The 14675-nt window shown below is 41.5% G+C and overlaps 1 protein-coding gene and 1 non-coding gene across 2 annotated transcripts in view; both read right to left on the bottom strand.

The window, feature by feature from the left end:
* The window catches only part of ATP6V0A1 (ATPase H+ transporting V0 subunit a1), a gene marked incomplete at its 5' end in the record, with an annotated part of 49643 nt that overhangs the window by 20942 nt on the left and 14026 nt on the right, over positions 1-14675 (bottom strand). Inside the window, 8 exon segments of the mRNA NM_174754.2 lie at positions 107-264; positions 1081-1220; positions 2095-2245; positions 4509-4721; positions 6863-6956; positions 7574-7656; positions 9504-9630; positions 9950-10032. Coding sequence (NP_777179.1) covers positions 107-264; positions 1081-1220; positions 2095-2245; positions 4509-4721; positions 6863-6956; positions 7574-7656; positions 9504-9630; positions 9950-10032 — 1049 coding nt within the window.
* LOC112442811 (small nucleolar RNA SNORA31) lies at positions 2976-3110 on the bottom strand. The gene has a single exon (XR_003031102.1). It is a non-coding gene; the product is annotated as a small nucleolar RNA SNORA31 (small nucleolar RNA).

Genomic DNA, 14675 nt, shown 5'->3' with positions numbered 1-14675 from the left:
CAGTGTCAAACACTTCCTAAAGAAGTGCTGGTTTACCACTTATCTGGAAATCCAGAGCTGGACGTGAAAGGAATAAGCTTTGACTTTCAGCTTCTTGGCAACTTACGTCCAGTTGTATATATCGAACATCGGCCGTACGCTCCAGGATGACCCAAAGATATTAAGAGACTTGGAAAAGCAGTCGTTATAGATGAGGCCAGTGTAGATGGAGAACACGCCCATCAACAGAATGATGTACCTGCCGCTGAATATAGTGCTGAACATCTGGGAGCCAGAAGAAAGAGGCCAATGAAACATAATCCCTGCAGCTCAAGTTGTGACAATATCATTCAGAATATACTAGCCCCTTCCTCTCTTGCCACTTTTACCCCATTCTGGGTCAGAGAGCTTGAAGTAAAGACCAAAATACAAACGCTAACAAGAAATGTACTTTCACAGCACATGGCCTCTTTAGTGTTAAAATGAACATAGCGCCTCTATTCTCTAAATAGTCTCTAAAATTTCTCTATGGGTCAGAGACTTCCAGATCATAATTTTCATAATGGTGCTTGAGAAATTATAAAGTTTCAGACCAACGCAGATGTAACCTAGACATTAGTTCATTCTTGAATTAGCTAGTGTTAACTGTGTGGTTACCAGTGGGGCGAGCCAAGGGGAGAGGGTCAGATAGGGGTAAGTGACTCAAGAGGTACAAACCACTATGCATAAAATAAATAAGCTATGAGGATATATTGTACAGCACACAGAATGTAGCCAACATTTTATAATAATTATAAGTGGAGTGTAATCTATAAAATTTTGCAATCACTATGCTGTACGCCTGAAACTAATGTAATATTATAAATCAATAATACCTCAACAAATAAGTAAAAAGAAAATATATTTCCATCAATCATGGAGAAAAGACTGAATTATCCTTCTGTATGTACAAAATTTTTATAAACCTGTTGCCCTATGGAGAGACAAAAACAGTATGCAGCCAAAGATTACAGGAGAAAAATATTAGAAATATGTCAAGAAAATAATACTACTATCTTATGTTTCTGAGTTTCTAGCAAAAACAAACAGACAAAACATCACCTCATTCTCATTCTTCTGGGAGAGGATCCGGCTCTCTCTTAACACCATCCATACAGCAAAAAGAGTCATCAAAATGCCATGGCCAAGGTCACCAAACATCACAGCAAACAGGAAAGGGAAAGTGATGATGGTGTATGGAGCTATAAAGAGACCAAACAGAGAAAAAGACAAATTCCAGAAAACCGCAGCTCCTAACACATCACATCCCTCTCCATAATCTAAGATCAGTATAAAAGGGACTCATTCCCAAGCTGCTGGTCAGAGGGATTCCCAGGAAATAATGTCCACAGCAGGATTTGCACAGACTCACAAAGCTACCACCAGCATTTTCAACAAAGAATCACACAGGAAATGAAGGTTTTGTCTCTAGCCTTGGCACCAGGGGGGTTTGTCTCTTGATTCCTTTTCTTTCACTCCTGGGATGCTGCTCCTGGGACAGGCCAACTTTCCTCCCCTGTGCACTGCAACCAGCTGAATAAAGCCACCAGGTTAAGTGGGAGAACGTTCAGAATCTGGAGCAGATCAGGTCCTGCAGAAGACTCCCACTAAACATGAATTACCTGACTCTTGATTTAATCACTAACTCTCCGAACAGAGGAGAAATCTGCCTTGTGCTTAAAATGGTCAACAACTGCTATATTTTCTCTATCTAACCTGGAACCAGGAAGCTATTCTAAAATGTCAATGACCTTGGGAAAACTTTTTCCTTAAAGCAGTTCCAGCAAATGGCATGTGAGTGAAAGCCAGGTGCTATACAGCCGTGAGGACAGAGGAACCCAATCTATGGAGCTCATGCCTATAAAATTCCTATAAAATCGCCTGCTAAAGGAGTTCCACCTGGCAATAAACCTCACTCCTTACATCCAGATAGGCACCTCTTCATGGGAATTCTACAAGAGGTGAGGCCTGGACAGCATCTTCAGTCTTGAGCCAATTGCTCAATTGCATTCAAAGTGAAGCATTAAAAGAAATAACAAAAAAATCTCCAGAGGGAAAAGATTCAAGCTTTTTTACCTGGATTTATCTCTCGGTAAGTTCCAATTCCATAAGCATCCACTATGTTCTGAAAGCCATACGTGAACTTGTTGGTCTTGTTATAGGTGGGGGGAGTCTGGTTTGTCTGCATCCTGTTCAGAATGGAGGGCACGGTGGAACCACTGTGCTCCTGGGAAACATCAAGCACAGATCAGAATCAGGTCACCCTTCTGATTACAGTGGTGGATTCATAGGCATATATTTGTCAAAACTCACTGAACAGTACACATAAAATATGTGTGTTTCCTTTCAGGTAAATTATATCTCAATCTTTCCAGTCTTTGAGGACACTAGAACTAGGCTATAAAATTTATGATGATATGTGTAAACGAAGTCTTGGGAAGAATATCCTTATCATGAAACAAAAAAATTAAGTCTAAAATGTATAGACAAAAAAAACGTGGTACTTTCTTCCCTGAAGATATCCTTATCTGTCTACAAGTGTCATTGTTCTCTCCTGCTTTTATGAAGAAAGCAAAGTTATTTTCTGACTTTTCCCTCTTCACCACCTCCTCTTAATTCTCTAATAATCCTTGGAGTCTAGCAGACCACGCCTGGTCAAAGTGGCTGGCTCATCACCAGATCCAAAGATCTTTTCTCTTACATGCAAGCCCCCGACACTGGAGAGCTTCCTCTTCTGTTTACCAGCCATGCCTTTCCTGTCTCTCTGCTGGTTCCTCCTCCTCTGCCTGTAACATTGCAGGCCCCCAAGGTTCTATTATTAACTCCTTATTTTCTCTCTTGGAGGTCTCATTCCCTGCCAATCTCATGTATCCTATTTCTTTCATTTTGCCTTTTTTTTTTTGAGTAAAGCAGGCTTTTACTGTTCACAAGGTTATTTGTGAGGTGCAAAAATCTTCCCATGCATTCTCCCATTCAATCTGGGCTGCCACAGCAAGACAGACAGAAAGCTCGAGGACATATTTTTCTTGCATCTGTACGTAGTGGAAACCTTAGCAGAGAGTAACTACTCCAGGCCTGTCCAATAGAGGCATTTTCCCCTTTTGAGAACTATCTCATCGTCTGTTTTACATTTCCACATGGATTTCTGTCCAACCCCTCAATGTGACTGAAACGGAACTTAGCAGCTTTCTCCAATCAATAAGTTTCTCTTACTGAATCTCAACTTCCATTAATGGAACTATTATTCTACCAGTCACCCAGCTTTGATACCTCAGAAACATTTTAATTTTTTCACCTTGTATTTCTCCTGTACATTGCTAAATACTAGGTCTATCAATGGATACTTCCTTCAGAATGTTTCACAAATTCATCATTATTTGCTCTTCCCATTGCCAGGTCTTACTGCCAGGTCATTATCACTTACTACTGTTTACAATAACCTAACTCTCCTCCCACTTGTAGGCTCTTTCAGCTCCCCAATCCAACCCCCATGCTATCAGTGGATTACTCTTTTATTTAATTGCTTGATACTGATTGATTGATTGATTGACTGAGTCATGCAGCATGCAGGACATGAGATCTTAGTTCCCCGACCAGGGATTCAACCTGTACCCCCTGCAGTGGAAGCGTGGAATCTTAACCACTGAACTGTCAGGAAAGTCCCTGGATTATTCTTTTAAAACTGTTGTGATCATCATGTCCTTTCACTGCTAAATAACTCCCAGTGTCTCTCTACTCCCTCCAGGATAAAATTTAAACTCACTAATCTGGTATTAATGACCCTTCATAATCAGGTTCCTGGCTCCCTGACTCAGGTTTACCTCCTGCTCTTTCAGCTTGCCCGCTACAATTCCTGTTCTGGCCCAACCATGTGTGTCATACTGTACTTGCCTTTGGCCAGACTGTTTACTTCTTGTTATTGCCAAAAGACATCTTATCCAGTCTTCAAAGCACTGAGTAAATGCCACCTTCTTGAAGCTTCTTCTGATCATCCTTGCTGGACAAGCTAGCACCTGCCTTCCCTCTACACACATAAACTGCTCTTGGCACAGACTGTCTTGTATGTTTGCACATCAGCCTCTTCAAGTCAGAAGATACTTGAGGGCCTACTTTTTATATCTCTGTACCTCCTGACCCCTCGATCAGAGGCTTGGACAGGGCAGTAGCTGTAACTACTACTAAAGGGTTATACTATGTACCTAGACTAATGGACAGAGAGAATGGACCAGGAAACTGATGTTCTGGGTGTGAGTAACCCTTAAGGATCACAGGGATATGATCAAATCATTTAATCTTTTCTGAATTACAATTGCTACATTTGAAAATAAGGATACACGAGATGTTCTGTCAGGATACAAGGTGAGTACAAGGTGGGTAAACTGAAGAATTCTGAGACAAAAATGCCACGAGAATGTGATTGATTCCTGTTACCACTGATGGAAACCTCTCTTCCTGGCTGGAGGCTGCACTGCTAGCTGTGGGGGACTCACCGTGCCCCTTCTGAGCGCAAACTGGATGGAGTCAAGGTCAGTGACAGGGCACCAGACCTCCGCAATTAGGCACTTCTGGGTCACATCTATGTTGCACAGGTTCAAAGTATGGTAGATGGCCTTCATCTTCCGCACCTTGATGAACCAGACACGGATGTTCTTGGCAGCAGCCTGAAGAACCCTCTGGCGGTGATCCTCTGTTTGGTTCAGAACCTTTGGGGAGAGAAAGGAGCAGGAGAGCGATTCTTCTAACGCCCTTCTTCCATTTCAGGACATGAGGGCAAGGAGGCACAGCTTTCTGAGAAGGGATGCGGGGGAATCTGTTTTTTCTCTTCCTCTGGCTAGAAGGTTTTGGTTTTTTTTTGGCCAAATTGAAAGAAATTAAGAGTTCTACTTACTAATGTTCATATTCACTTCACTTCAAGCTAAAGAGAAACCTGAGGAAATGGTTTTCAGCTTTTCTAATTTTACCACCAAATCTATGGCTGAACAATGCAGTCACTGGCTTTTATCTGGTTCATTAAAGAGCAATGGTTTTCCATATGGAGCCTGTAACTCTGACTTGAAGAAGTCAGTGTCCCAGGCCCAGGAACGGACAGAGTTGTCACATCCGTACTTATGAACAGCAGGCCGCAGAACGCCCCTGAACATCAGCCAGCACTGAGGAGTGGGGGGAAAGAGGCGCTGCTGATCGCCATCATCTGCTTCTTAGAGACTCCATGCTGGGGAAGGAGACAGGAGACTCATGGCCTCTGGAGAGGATTCAGACTGCCACATACCACAGTCATCACAGAGCAGATGAGGCTTGATTTTTCTGTCAGGCTTTGTTTTCTGCCCAGGAAGCCCGATCCCTTGGAAACCAGCACAGAGTTACCTCGGAGGAATAATACTGCCTCGACTAGAGGTGGAAAGAAAGGCCAGGGACACTTCACATTCTACTGTCTTGTTTATCACCAAATATTTAACAGGTCTATAGCAGGTGAGGGGAGAAGCCAAAACCAGGCAAGCAGCTCACCACTCACTTGTGCATAAGAATCTATCTGAAATCTCAACATCTTTTTGAAAAGGAAAAAACTATATATTAATCATTTTAGCACAAGTGCTCCATCATAGCTGGTTCTTCAGGTCAGTTCAGGAAAAAAAGTCATGACTGCTCCCTGAGAAACTGTCTTGGGCAGTAGAAAGTAACTTCCACTAGAGGTTTAAAAAAAAAAAAAACCCATGGCATGCTAGGGAAACTCTTGTTCACTTGAGAATAAGGAACAAGGATACTTTCTCCCCTGATTGTTGACAATTTCACAATGACTATTTAAACTTCTGGAAGGATGCTAATAAACTTGCCCCCACCCCTACATCTCACTCCTTGGTATTCAATCCCTTTTAAAATTTTGCTTCAAAAAATTAATCCATTAAAATTTTACTTCATACATTTTGGTGCTTTAAAAGTCAAATTCTAGCCATTTATAAAGGCTACACCACATGTTCTTCACAGTCTACTGCAACCCTACTCATAAGGAGGGGGTATAACAGTCCTAGAAGCCAGAATGTACACATGGCTCATTACCCATCAGCAGTTCGAAGAAAACTCTCTTCCCTTGGTTAAACTGCTAAGTGCAGCTAACAGGAGCCAGCAGCAGGTCAAGTGGTGGGTCATACACAACAGGGGTTGAAATGTTTCAACATGTCGAACATGATTCTTAATATTTCAAGGTAACAATCATTACATTCTTTCAACAGGGAACCAAACTCCAACTGGGCACCCTTTTCCTCCCATGTATGTATAAATCATGACTCCCTCTTTAGAAGCCTGTGACAGCCATCACGTGCACAAACTACACACACTACGACGGGGTAAAAGTTCCTTCCTGGGTAACAAGAGTTACCCCAGGACTCTGACTAGACTGTATGTTCAGACTCAAGGTGACCAGGAGGACACACACCAAGCTATTAAGAGTAGCTGCCTCTGGAGGTAGAGCATGTCTGTGAGAGGCAGAATTGATTTGATATGTACTTCTGTATTATTTGATTTTTTTCTTAACTAAGCATACTTTATTATTCATACTTCATACTTCATTCACTATAAATGTATCTCAGACTCATGAGCTGGGGAACTGAATATTCTAAGCAACAACGATTTCAGGTGCATAGCATCTCTGTCTCATTTGAAGATAATTCACACCATTTTAAAGTCATTCCCTGTGGGGGATGGGGAAGAGTTTCAGGGAATGACTTAAAAATAGTACACACACACACAAACAAACATATCCTGAGCTTCTGTAAGTGCCTAATAAACTGTTAGTGCTTCAAGTAAGCAGTATTTCACAAAGACAAACTCCCTTGAGGTCTCAGTGTACCATTTGGAGATCATCAATCCTGGTATTAACTCCAGAAGCCATCTCCTTTCTCTCCTGCGGCGTCTCAGGACAGGGATAGAGTGAAGCCCGGAACCTGGAATGTGCAGACACAGCCTGAGGAACACTGACATTGCTTCACGGAGCCAGTTTAAGTAATCTCAGAACATAATCCCAACATACTGGAAGGACCAAAACAGGATTAGTTCAGACTGATGCACTAATCAATAATAATTATTTATGGGAAGCGGCCTACAATAGAGCAGCAAGCAACATTTGAACTGTCTTGGCATTCTTTGTAACTATTAAATTCCTTTAGATTAAAAAAGAAAGACAGAAGCAGTTATTACAAATCACATTATAAAGTGCTGGAGAAAAATGGCATGGAGAAAGGATCTCATGGGCAGAATTTCAGAAAAGTTTAAGGGCACAGTGCCTACGATACACTGCTAGGTATGCAAACCCATTGTCCAAAAACAATGTAGAATTTATAAACCATGAGTCCTAATTACTTTTCCCAAGAAAAGGAAATTGTGATTTTGACAGTCCGTAAAAAAAAAAATAAACTTAGGCCATTTCTGGTCAAGATAACCTTCACATTATTAAAAAATATGTTCCCCACGTTAAGGTGGACTTACAGGGCTTGTGTCTCACCATTCTACAGGCTTAACAGGTGGCCTGGCTACACCCTGCGGGGAGGCATGTTTCTCTTACCCTTCACAGATTTTCTTGACTCTGTTTTTCAGCTGATCGCCTTGGAAGAAAATGATGAACACAGACTTGTGCACGTAGTCTCCCTAGGCCCCAAACCAAAAACCAAGAATTCAGACTTCTAACCCAGAAAACTTCTTAAGCATCTTTCTTTCTTGGTGACATAGAAACAACTGGAATCCTTTAAGGGTCTGGCAATCATGCACTTTAACCATTATCTTCAATCCATCTCTTAAGCTCCACAAGAACATTTGCTCTATAAAGATATACAAAAATCTTCCCATACTTGTTTTTAAACTCAATGAGGAGCTTGACACAGATGCAAAGATGATTCTCTTCTTAGTAGAATTTAGCCCTATCTACCAATTCAACTATTCAAACTGAATAATTCTTATATTGCCTAAATGACTCAAGTACAGAGAAGAAAGGAAGTCATTCCTGCCTGCTCGCATGCTCAGAAACTCCAGATAAAGGGGACTGAATAACTACAAGGAGCTGAGCAGCTGGGGAGAAATGCTGATGCACAATCTCATGATTCATGCTGAATTAGACCTCAGGGGGCAGGGAGGAAGGCAATCTATCCAAAGACCAAGTGTATACCTGAAGCCTGAGGCAAAGGTTAGTAGGAAAGATCAGAAAAAGACTCTATAGTGGGTGTTAGCCAGGACTGTCTCTGGTGGCCTGTATTTTCTCCAGTTCCTACAGAGCTTTTATAACAGGAAAACAAACAAAACTTTGGAGGATAAAGAAGGAAGAGGAGGGAAGGAGTAAGTAAGGCTCATGGGTCTTAAATTCCTAAGTTCTCCAGGAATTAACTGGAGCACATTCTTTGTGCAGCTGCTTTGTCAGAGACAGCCAGACCCTCCCTTTACTCCACTTGTTGATAAAAAATAATGCTTCTGTTGCCCAGGAACCTGGCTGAATATTCCTGAGAATAGCTCCACATGAGGTGTAACTGCTGATTGTGATGTTTCCATGACCCAAAGACAGCCTTCAGTAAGACTACAAAACTGGTACTTTAGGAGACTCACCGTAACCTAAGTGTCACCACCCTCCTACTCGGTCCCGAGGACATGATCCATTTACTTCTAGCTGAAGGACCCAGCTACTCTGAGAAGCCTCATAATTCAACCTCTCTTCTTAGGTTTAAAAAAAAAAAGAATACTAATTTAAGACACCCAAAAGATAATTAAGAACATAATAACCAACTCCAGGCTTCTAAATAACACTAATAGCAAAGTGAACTAAATTTCTTGCAGAACAGTTACTCATCTTTGCTTGTCATCTCTGAATGGATTCACCATATAAATGTAGGTTTATGCTAAGAACTCTGTCCTGTTATGTCAAATGCCAAGATGTTAAGTCATTCCTGCTTTCCAAAGCACTGGGTAGGGAATATCATCCTATTTTGCACAACATAAATCTTGAAACTAAGTTCCTAAAATTCCCAACAAACAAGTAGACCAAAACCATCAATTAAAGTTTCATCAACTTATGAAGATCACAGTTTAGGAAATCTCTCCTCCTTGTACACATGGATGTTACCAAACTTGGAACCAGATGTCTTGCTTTAATTTTCATTTAAGAGTTAATGTTCTTTTGGTCCCAGATAAGTACCAGAAAACACATAAAGCTGAAATAACTGGAGGGAATTCCCTGGCAGCTCAGAGGTTAGGACTCAGCACTTTCACTGCTGTAGCCTGGGTTTGATCCCTGGTAGGGGAACTAAGACCCCACACATCATGTACACATTGTATGTACACATACGATGGAGGCGAAGAGGAAAAGAGGAGTCCCTCAAATTCCCAGATCCAAACGGAGTAAATGTAAGGGCTCCTCTTGTGAGGGTCAGGTTCAGGTGGCACATGCTATGTTGCTGCTCTGAGTTCCCTGTACCAGACCTACTCCACCAGACGCAATTCCCTTGTCTTACAGTCACAGGATCCTCCAGGGGGTTCTCGATTTCAGCCTGCCGCAGGAACACATTCCCCCGGCACACCCGCCAAAGCATGCGCTCAAAAGTAGGGATGCGCTCCCGGTTAATCACACCAGCCACGAAGCTGTGGGGAGAAGAGCCAGATTGGGAATGGTTCCATGCCACAGGATACGAGGAAAGTGAAGAGCAGGGGAGGGGAAAGATGTCAGACAGGAGGCTGGGCGTTGCTATGCCAAAATAACTGCCAAAATCTGATTCCTGGACTCAGCAGAGGGTTGACAGAACGACTTAGGAACTGAACCCAAAGTAAGTCAGCAACAACTTGCAACAGGCTCAGAAGAAAGGGCATCCTGGAAGGCAGTGAATGCCCAGCCTGACTGCTCTTCTGAACAGCAAAAATGGACATGACTCCGCTGAGTACAGAGGGTCGAAGTGGTACTTACCCAAGTCTCAAGGGCGTGCCTCTTCCCATCTCGCTTGGCTCCAAGAGGGACGAGGACTCTTCCAACAGGTCTGGATCCGCCATCTGCTGATGATGCAATTCAGCCTGAATTCACAAATCAATTAATATCTAATGAAAATAGTTAGTGGCATGCAGGGAACGAGGAACCAGGAGATAAGTTCAGAAAATAAAGATGAAAAAAAGAAAACCACCAAAAGAGAAGACATACCCACAAAAAGAAGACAAGAAGAACAGGGGAAGAAACAAAGAAAAGACAAGAGGTAAAGGAAGCAGAACTGCCCCAGTAAAGCATCTGGGGAAATGGTTTTAGAAATAAGGAATAAAGAAAAAAACGTTAAATGATAGTGACACCCGTATAAACCTGTGACTTGGTGGAAACCATTTTTTTCTCTTATGTTTTCCTGAATAAGCATGAAAGTATCAAAAATATTCTTGCATATGCATAGAAGCTGAAGTATTTCTTCCTTTTGAGCAAAAACAAGGCAGCTCAGCAGATACATTCAATATCAAATTTCCAGGCAGCTGCAAATTAGACTTTTCCCTGTGTAAGAATGTAAAAGATGGAGACTCTCTTTCCCAGGAAGAAAGCAAGGAGCTGTCACTGTCCTGAACAGGAGAAAGATAGAAGGGGTGTCTCCAGACGTCTAGGTTTTCCATGCCCTTAAAAAGTCAAAACATGCGGGCTTTCAGCACACCCACTATTTAAAAGAAAAAAAAAAAAAAAAAGCTTCAAACCATGGGATTTAAAGAGTATTCGTTGTCCAAAAAGGTAAGAAACACAATAGTTGGGCAGGCATGGGCCTTCACTGCATCAATAAAGGGAAGGAAAAGCGAAAACATACCTGAATGTCCTAGTTTCTGACCAGGAATCCAGGTAAAAAGTTCCTGTGGGCTTTACAGCTTAAGGATTCTTGAGAACATAGCTTAAGTCAACAATCTAAATCAAGTGAAAAAAAGTAACAGATAATAAGCCAATTCAGAACATGTGGACTAGTTGGATTGTTGAGATTTAAAATGATTTCCACCACGACAGTTTATACAATAAAATGGAGGAGGAGCAGGACCTTCTCAGATGCAGACCTACATTTCTCAGCCTTTCTCTACACAATACTTCTTGCCCCGTTTCCTCTCAGCCTCTCTCTCCACAATACGTCTCGCCTTATTTCCTCTCACCAGGAAGGAGGAGCTGCCCTAAGAAATGAAGGCTAACTGACCGCTCCACTGCCTCATCTCCCCAGCTTCAATATCCATGGCCTACCTGTTTGACCAAAGACTAGAAGTGAGCCAGAGGAATCTTCCTTTTCAAAAGCAGAACTAAATAAAAATGAAGTCAGGAGAATTTTTCTCATCATCTTCACTCCAAATTTCAGTTTGATTCTACTCTTATCAATCCTGCTATAAAAAAAAAGCCACAGGGGATCCCTTCTTGATAGTCACAGGACTATAAATGTAAAGTCACAGGGTGGGGGTGGGGAACTGAGTATAAACCAGATAAGTCTGAAAGTCTAAACAAGTGAAAGCAATTGTTTGGGAAGTAAATTCTAGAAGCAGGATCAACTCTCAACGACCAAAAGAAAAAAGAAAAAAATTTCTTTAAAAAAAAAAATGAAGGATAGGCAGTGGGCACACCAGAAGTGCAGAGAAATACCACCATGAGATTTGGGAAACTTTCTGAACTGAACTGAAGATGAGATAATGAGGGCACAGGTTACTACTTGTTCTCAAGTGCGCAGTTCTTGTTTCTGCTTAAAATCAAATCCGCTGACTACAAACCACAGGCAACTTGCTTTGAGGATCCAGAGTAACTACAGCATTTCATCTTGGTCTTAGGATGTCCCTTAGCAAAAACCAGTGAAACTCACAAGCCTCCTGTCTACTCTACTGCATGGTTCACAATGCTTGGTTTAAGTAAACCATAAAGATAAAGCTCAGTGCAAATATGTGCTCTAAAGGGGAGAACTGATGGAAAAGCAAACAGTGCTCCTCTAAAGGAGAAGGCTCCATCTAGAATCTCTGGGAATACCAAAAAAAAAAAAAAGGGCAGAATTAAAATCAAATACAAATTTACAATAATATTCTAATTAATAATTATACCATTTCAAACTTAAGAATCCTTCAAATGAAATAATTGTGCCTGATGAGAAACTGTCCAGAACCACTAACTGAGGGCCTTTAAAGCAATATCTAAAACCATGTCATCAAGTATCTCAGTCCTAATCTGGGTTCTTTCATAAAAATACTGCCAAAGTTCTTCTACATTACTTGCTGTGCCCTCTGGTTTACCCGTTCCCCCAGTCAGAATACTAAAACCATGCCTTGAAAGAGGAAGTAGCACAACTTCAATAGTTCTATTTCTACTCTTCAATATAAGCAGCACATCCAGTTCAAGCTACATGACCAAGAGCAAATACTTTTCTTTCCATTGACATGAGAAAAAAATTACATTTAATCACCCGAAGTATTCACGCAAGCCCCAAAGGAGATGGCAGATGGGAAAGAAAAGTAAAGAAAGCAGATGGATGGAAAACTCAGAAGGAAAGGAAGGCAGGGCTCTGCATGCCATTAACCATTACTTTTCCAGTCTTCTTTACGCTTTCATATGTTATGGTGCTTATGGTAAAAGATGCAGAGAAATCTCTCCAGCTCTTACAGTTCTTCATAAGCAAGAAGACTGAGAAAAGGATAATCATTAACAAGTCATTTAAAATGCTCTGGATAAGAAATGGCTAAGTTGAATTTGTAATCATCATAAATCATAAGACTATTCAATATGTGTTTACCTCTCCCCTTCTCCACACCTGGCCAATCATAACCCCTATGCCTGGGGACGCAGTGAATCATTTTCTGATTTAGTCATTTTCTGCTAACTCATTATTGTAAATTACTGATCATATTCACCAAATTATATTCAAAAGAAGGGTTTAAAATAGGTAGTGTTTCAGGCCATTGACAAACATTATAATCTCAGGCATGGAAGAAAGACTCATGAAAAGTCTACATTTCTGAGACTCGAGGTCCCAAGTCTCCTGATCTTTTGCATCGTGTGAAGCGTGTACTCGCAGGTGCAGACGTGCTTAACTCTGTGCAGCTCTGTCTCCTGTCCTGGCAGCGACCCTGAGGCTGCTATCTGGCCTCAGCAGGGCAGGGGCTATTGAAAGGGGCCTGGCTGAGGCTGTGAGCTAATGGCGAGAGTGGACAAGATGCTGACTGTGCACGAGGAGGGAAAAGGAGGGGCTCCTGCCACTGGAAATAGTGGGACTGATGACGACAGCAGCAGAAGAGCCTCTCACAGCCAAGGCCTCATGCTCAAAAAAATGCTTTGCATGAGTAGGAGGGGGGAAACGATGCAAAATGGAGAGGGTGTGAAGGTCATGCCTGACTTCTCAAGATGGGCATTTCATGTTTACACCTATTAACCACAAAGAAAATTCCTAAACCCACAGTAACAATTTTAAAATCTTATATCATCTTTCCAAGTGATTCTGCTTATTTTGTTTTTACTATTATTGTGTGTGTGTGTGTTTTTTTTTTTTTTTGTATTATAAAATGAAGAGTTAAAAAAACTATTTTCCTTAAGGGAGTCCATTTGTCAGTCTTTTTTTCAGAATTTCTCCCAGAATGAACTAGACTAGGAAGTCTATCCCAATCCTTAAAACTCAGGAGACTATGAAAAACATTCTCATACATCTCATCAATATCCCAGCAAAAAACTAAAGGGTATATCAAAAGGGGGAAAAAGGCAGGGAGAGGGTCAAAGAACTAAGTACCCAATAATGATAAAAGTAACTGAGCTTTGATCTTGAGGCCAGGTTTACTTTGGATCTGTGGGCAGCAGCTTGGACACGTATAAAAAGCACGCCATCTGTGAGCCTAGGGAGTCACTGTGTTCGTGGATGTTTCCAGACATGACTAAGTGATATAGCCCTTGAACACAGAGACCATGTCACCCAGCTGATGCCTCACAAACAGCAAGTGCTCTTCAAATGATCCAACAATAATAATGCTGTATTATTATTAAATATAATATTATTATTAAATAATAATAATGTTTAGGCAGTGAGTATACTGGAATTCCAGATTATTTGTTCATCAAAAACCACTTGACATAAGTGACCATGCCTGTTGCAAAAGACCTGGAACACTTGGAAAGAGCTAATTACACTGTCCCACATCCTTTAATGTGATGATAGTGGGGACTGGTGAAAGAAGTTACAGTCAGTTTCAAAATTCTCAACTCAGCAAGCAAACTGAATATTCACACCCTCTCTCTCCTGATATGTAGCCTGATCCTGATTCTCAGGACCAGGCAATTTAATTCCTAGGAGCTTTTCCCCCTTTCCCTGGCTCCAGTAGATCTTGTTAATTAGCATGGTTTCTCTGAGTCAGATCTTCAGTTACTGAGGAATGTAACATGTCTTCAGCTGACTTTCCCCAGCCCCGTGTGGTTCTCACGCTAGCATGCTTCAGAATCACCTTGTGAAAATGATCGCTGGGCCCCACCCTCAGGGTTTCTGTGTGAGGACTGAGAACTGGCATTCTGACAAGTTCCCAGGTGAGGCTGATGTTGCTGGTTGGCAAACCCCTGCTCCAGGCTAGAGAACTAGGGAGAGTTATTTTTTCTTCAAAACATAGAAATTAAAAGTGAAACCGAGGACTTATCACATACTAACTAAAGCAGGCCTTTTGTTTTTTTTTAAAAGCTTTGC

This window comes from Bos taurus, chromosome 19, assembly GCF_002263795.3.
Source record: "Bos taurus isolate L1 Dominette 01449 registration number 42190680 breed Hereford chromosome 19, ARS-UCD2.0, whole genome shotgun sequence".
In the NCBI taxonomy this organism is placed as follows: domain Eukaryota; kingdom Metazoa; phylum Chordata; class Mammalia; order Artiodactyla; family Bovidae; genus Bos; species Bos taurus.
This window is presented reverse-complemented; position numbering and strand designations above follow the sequence as displayed.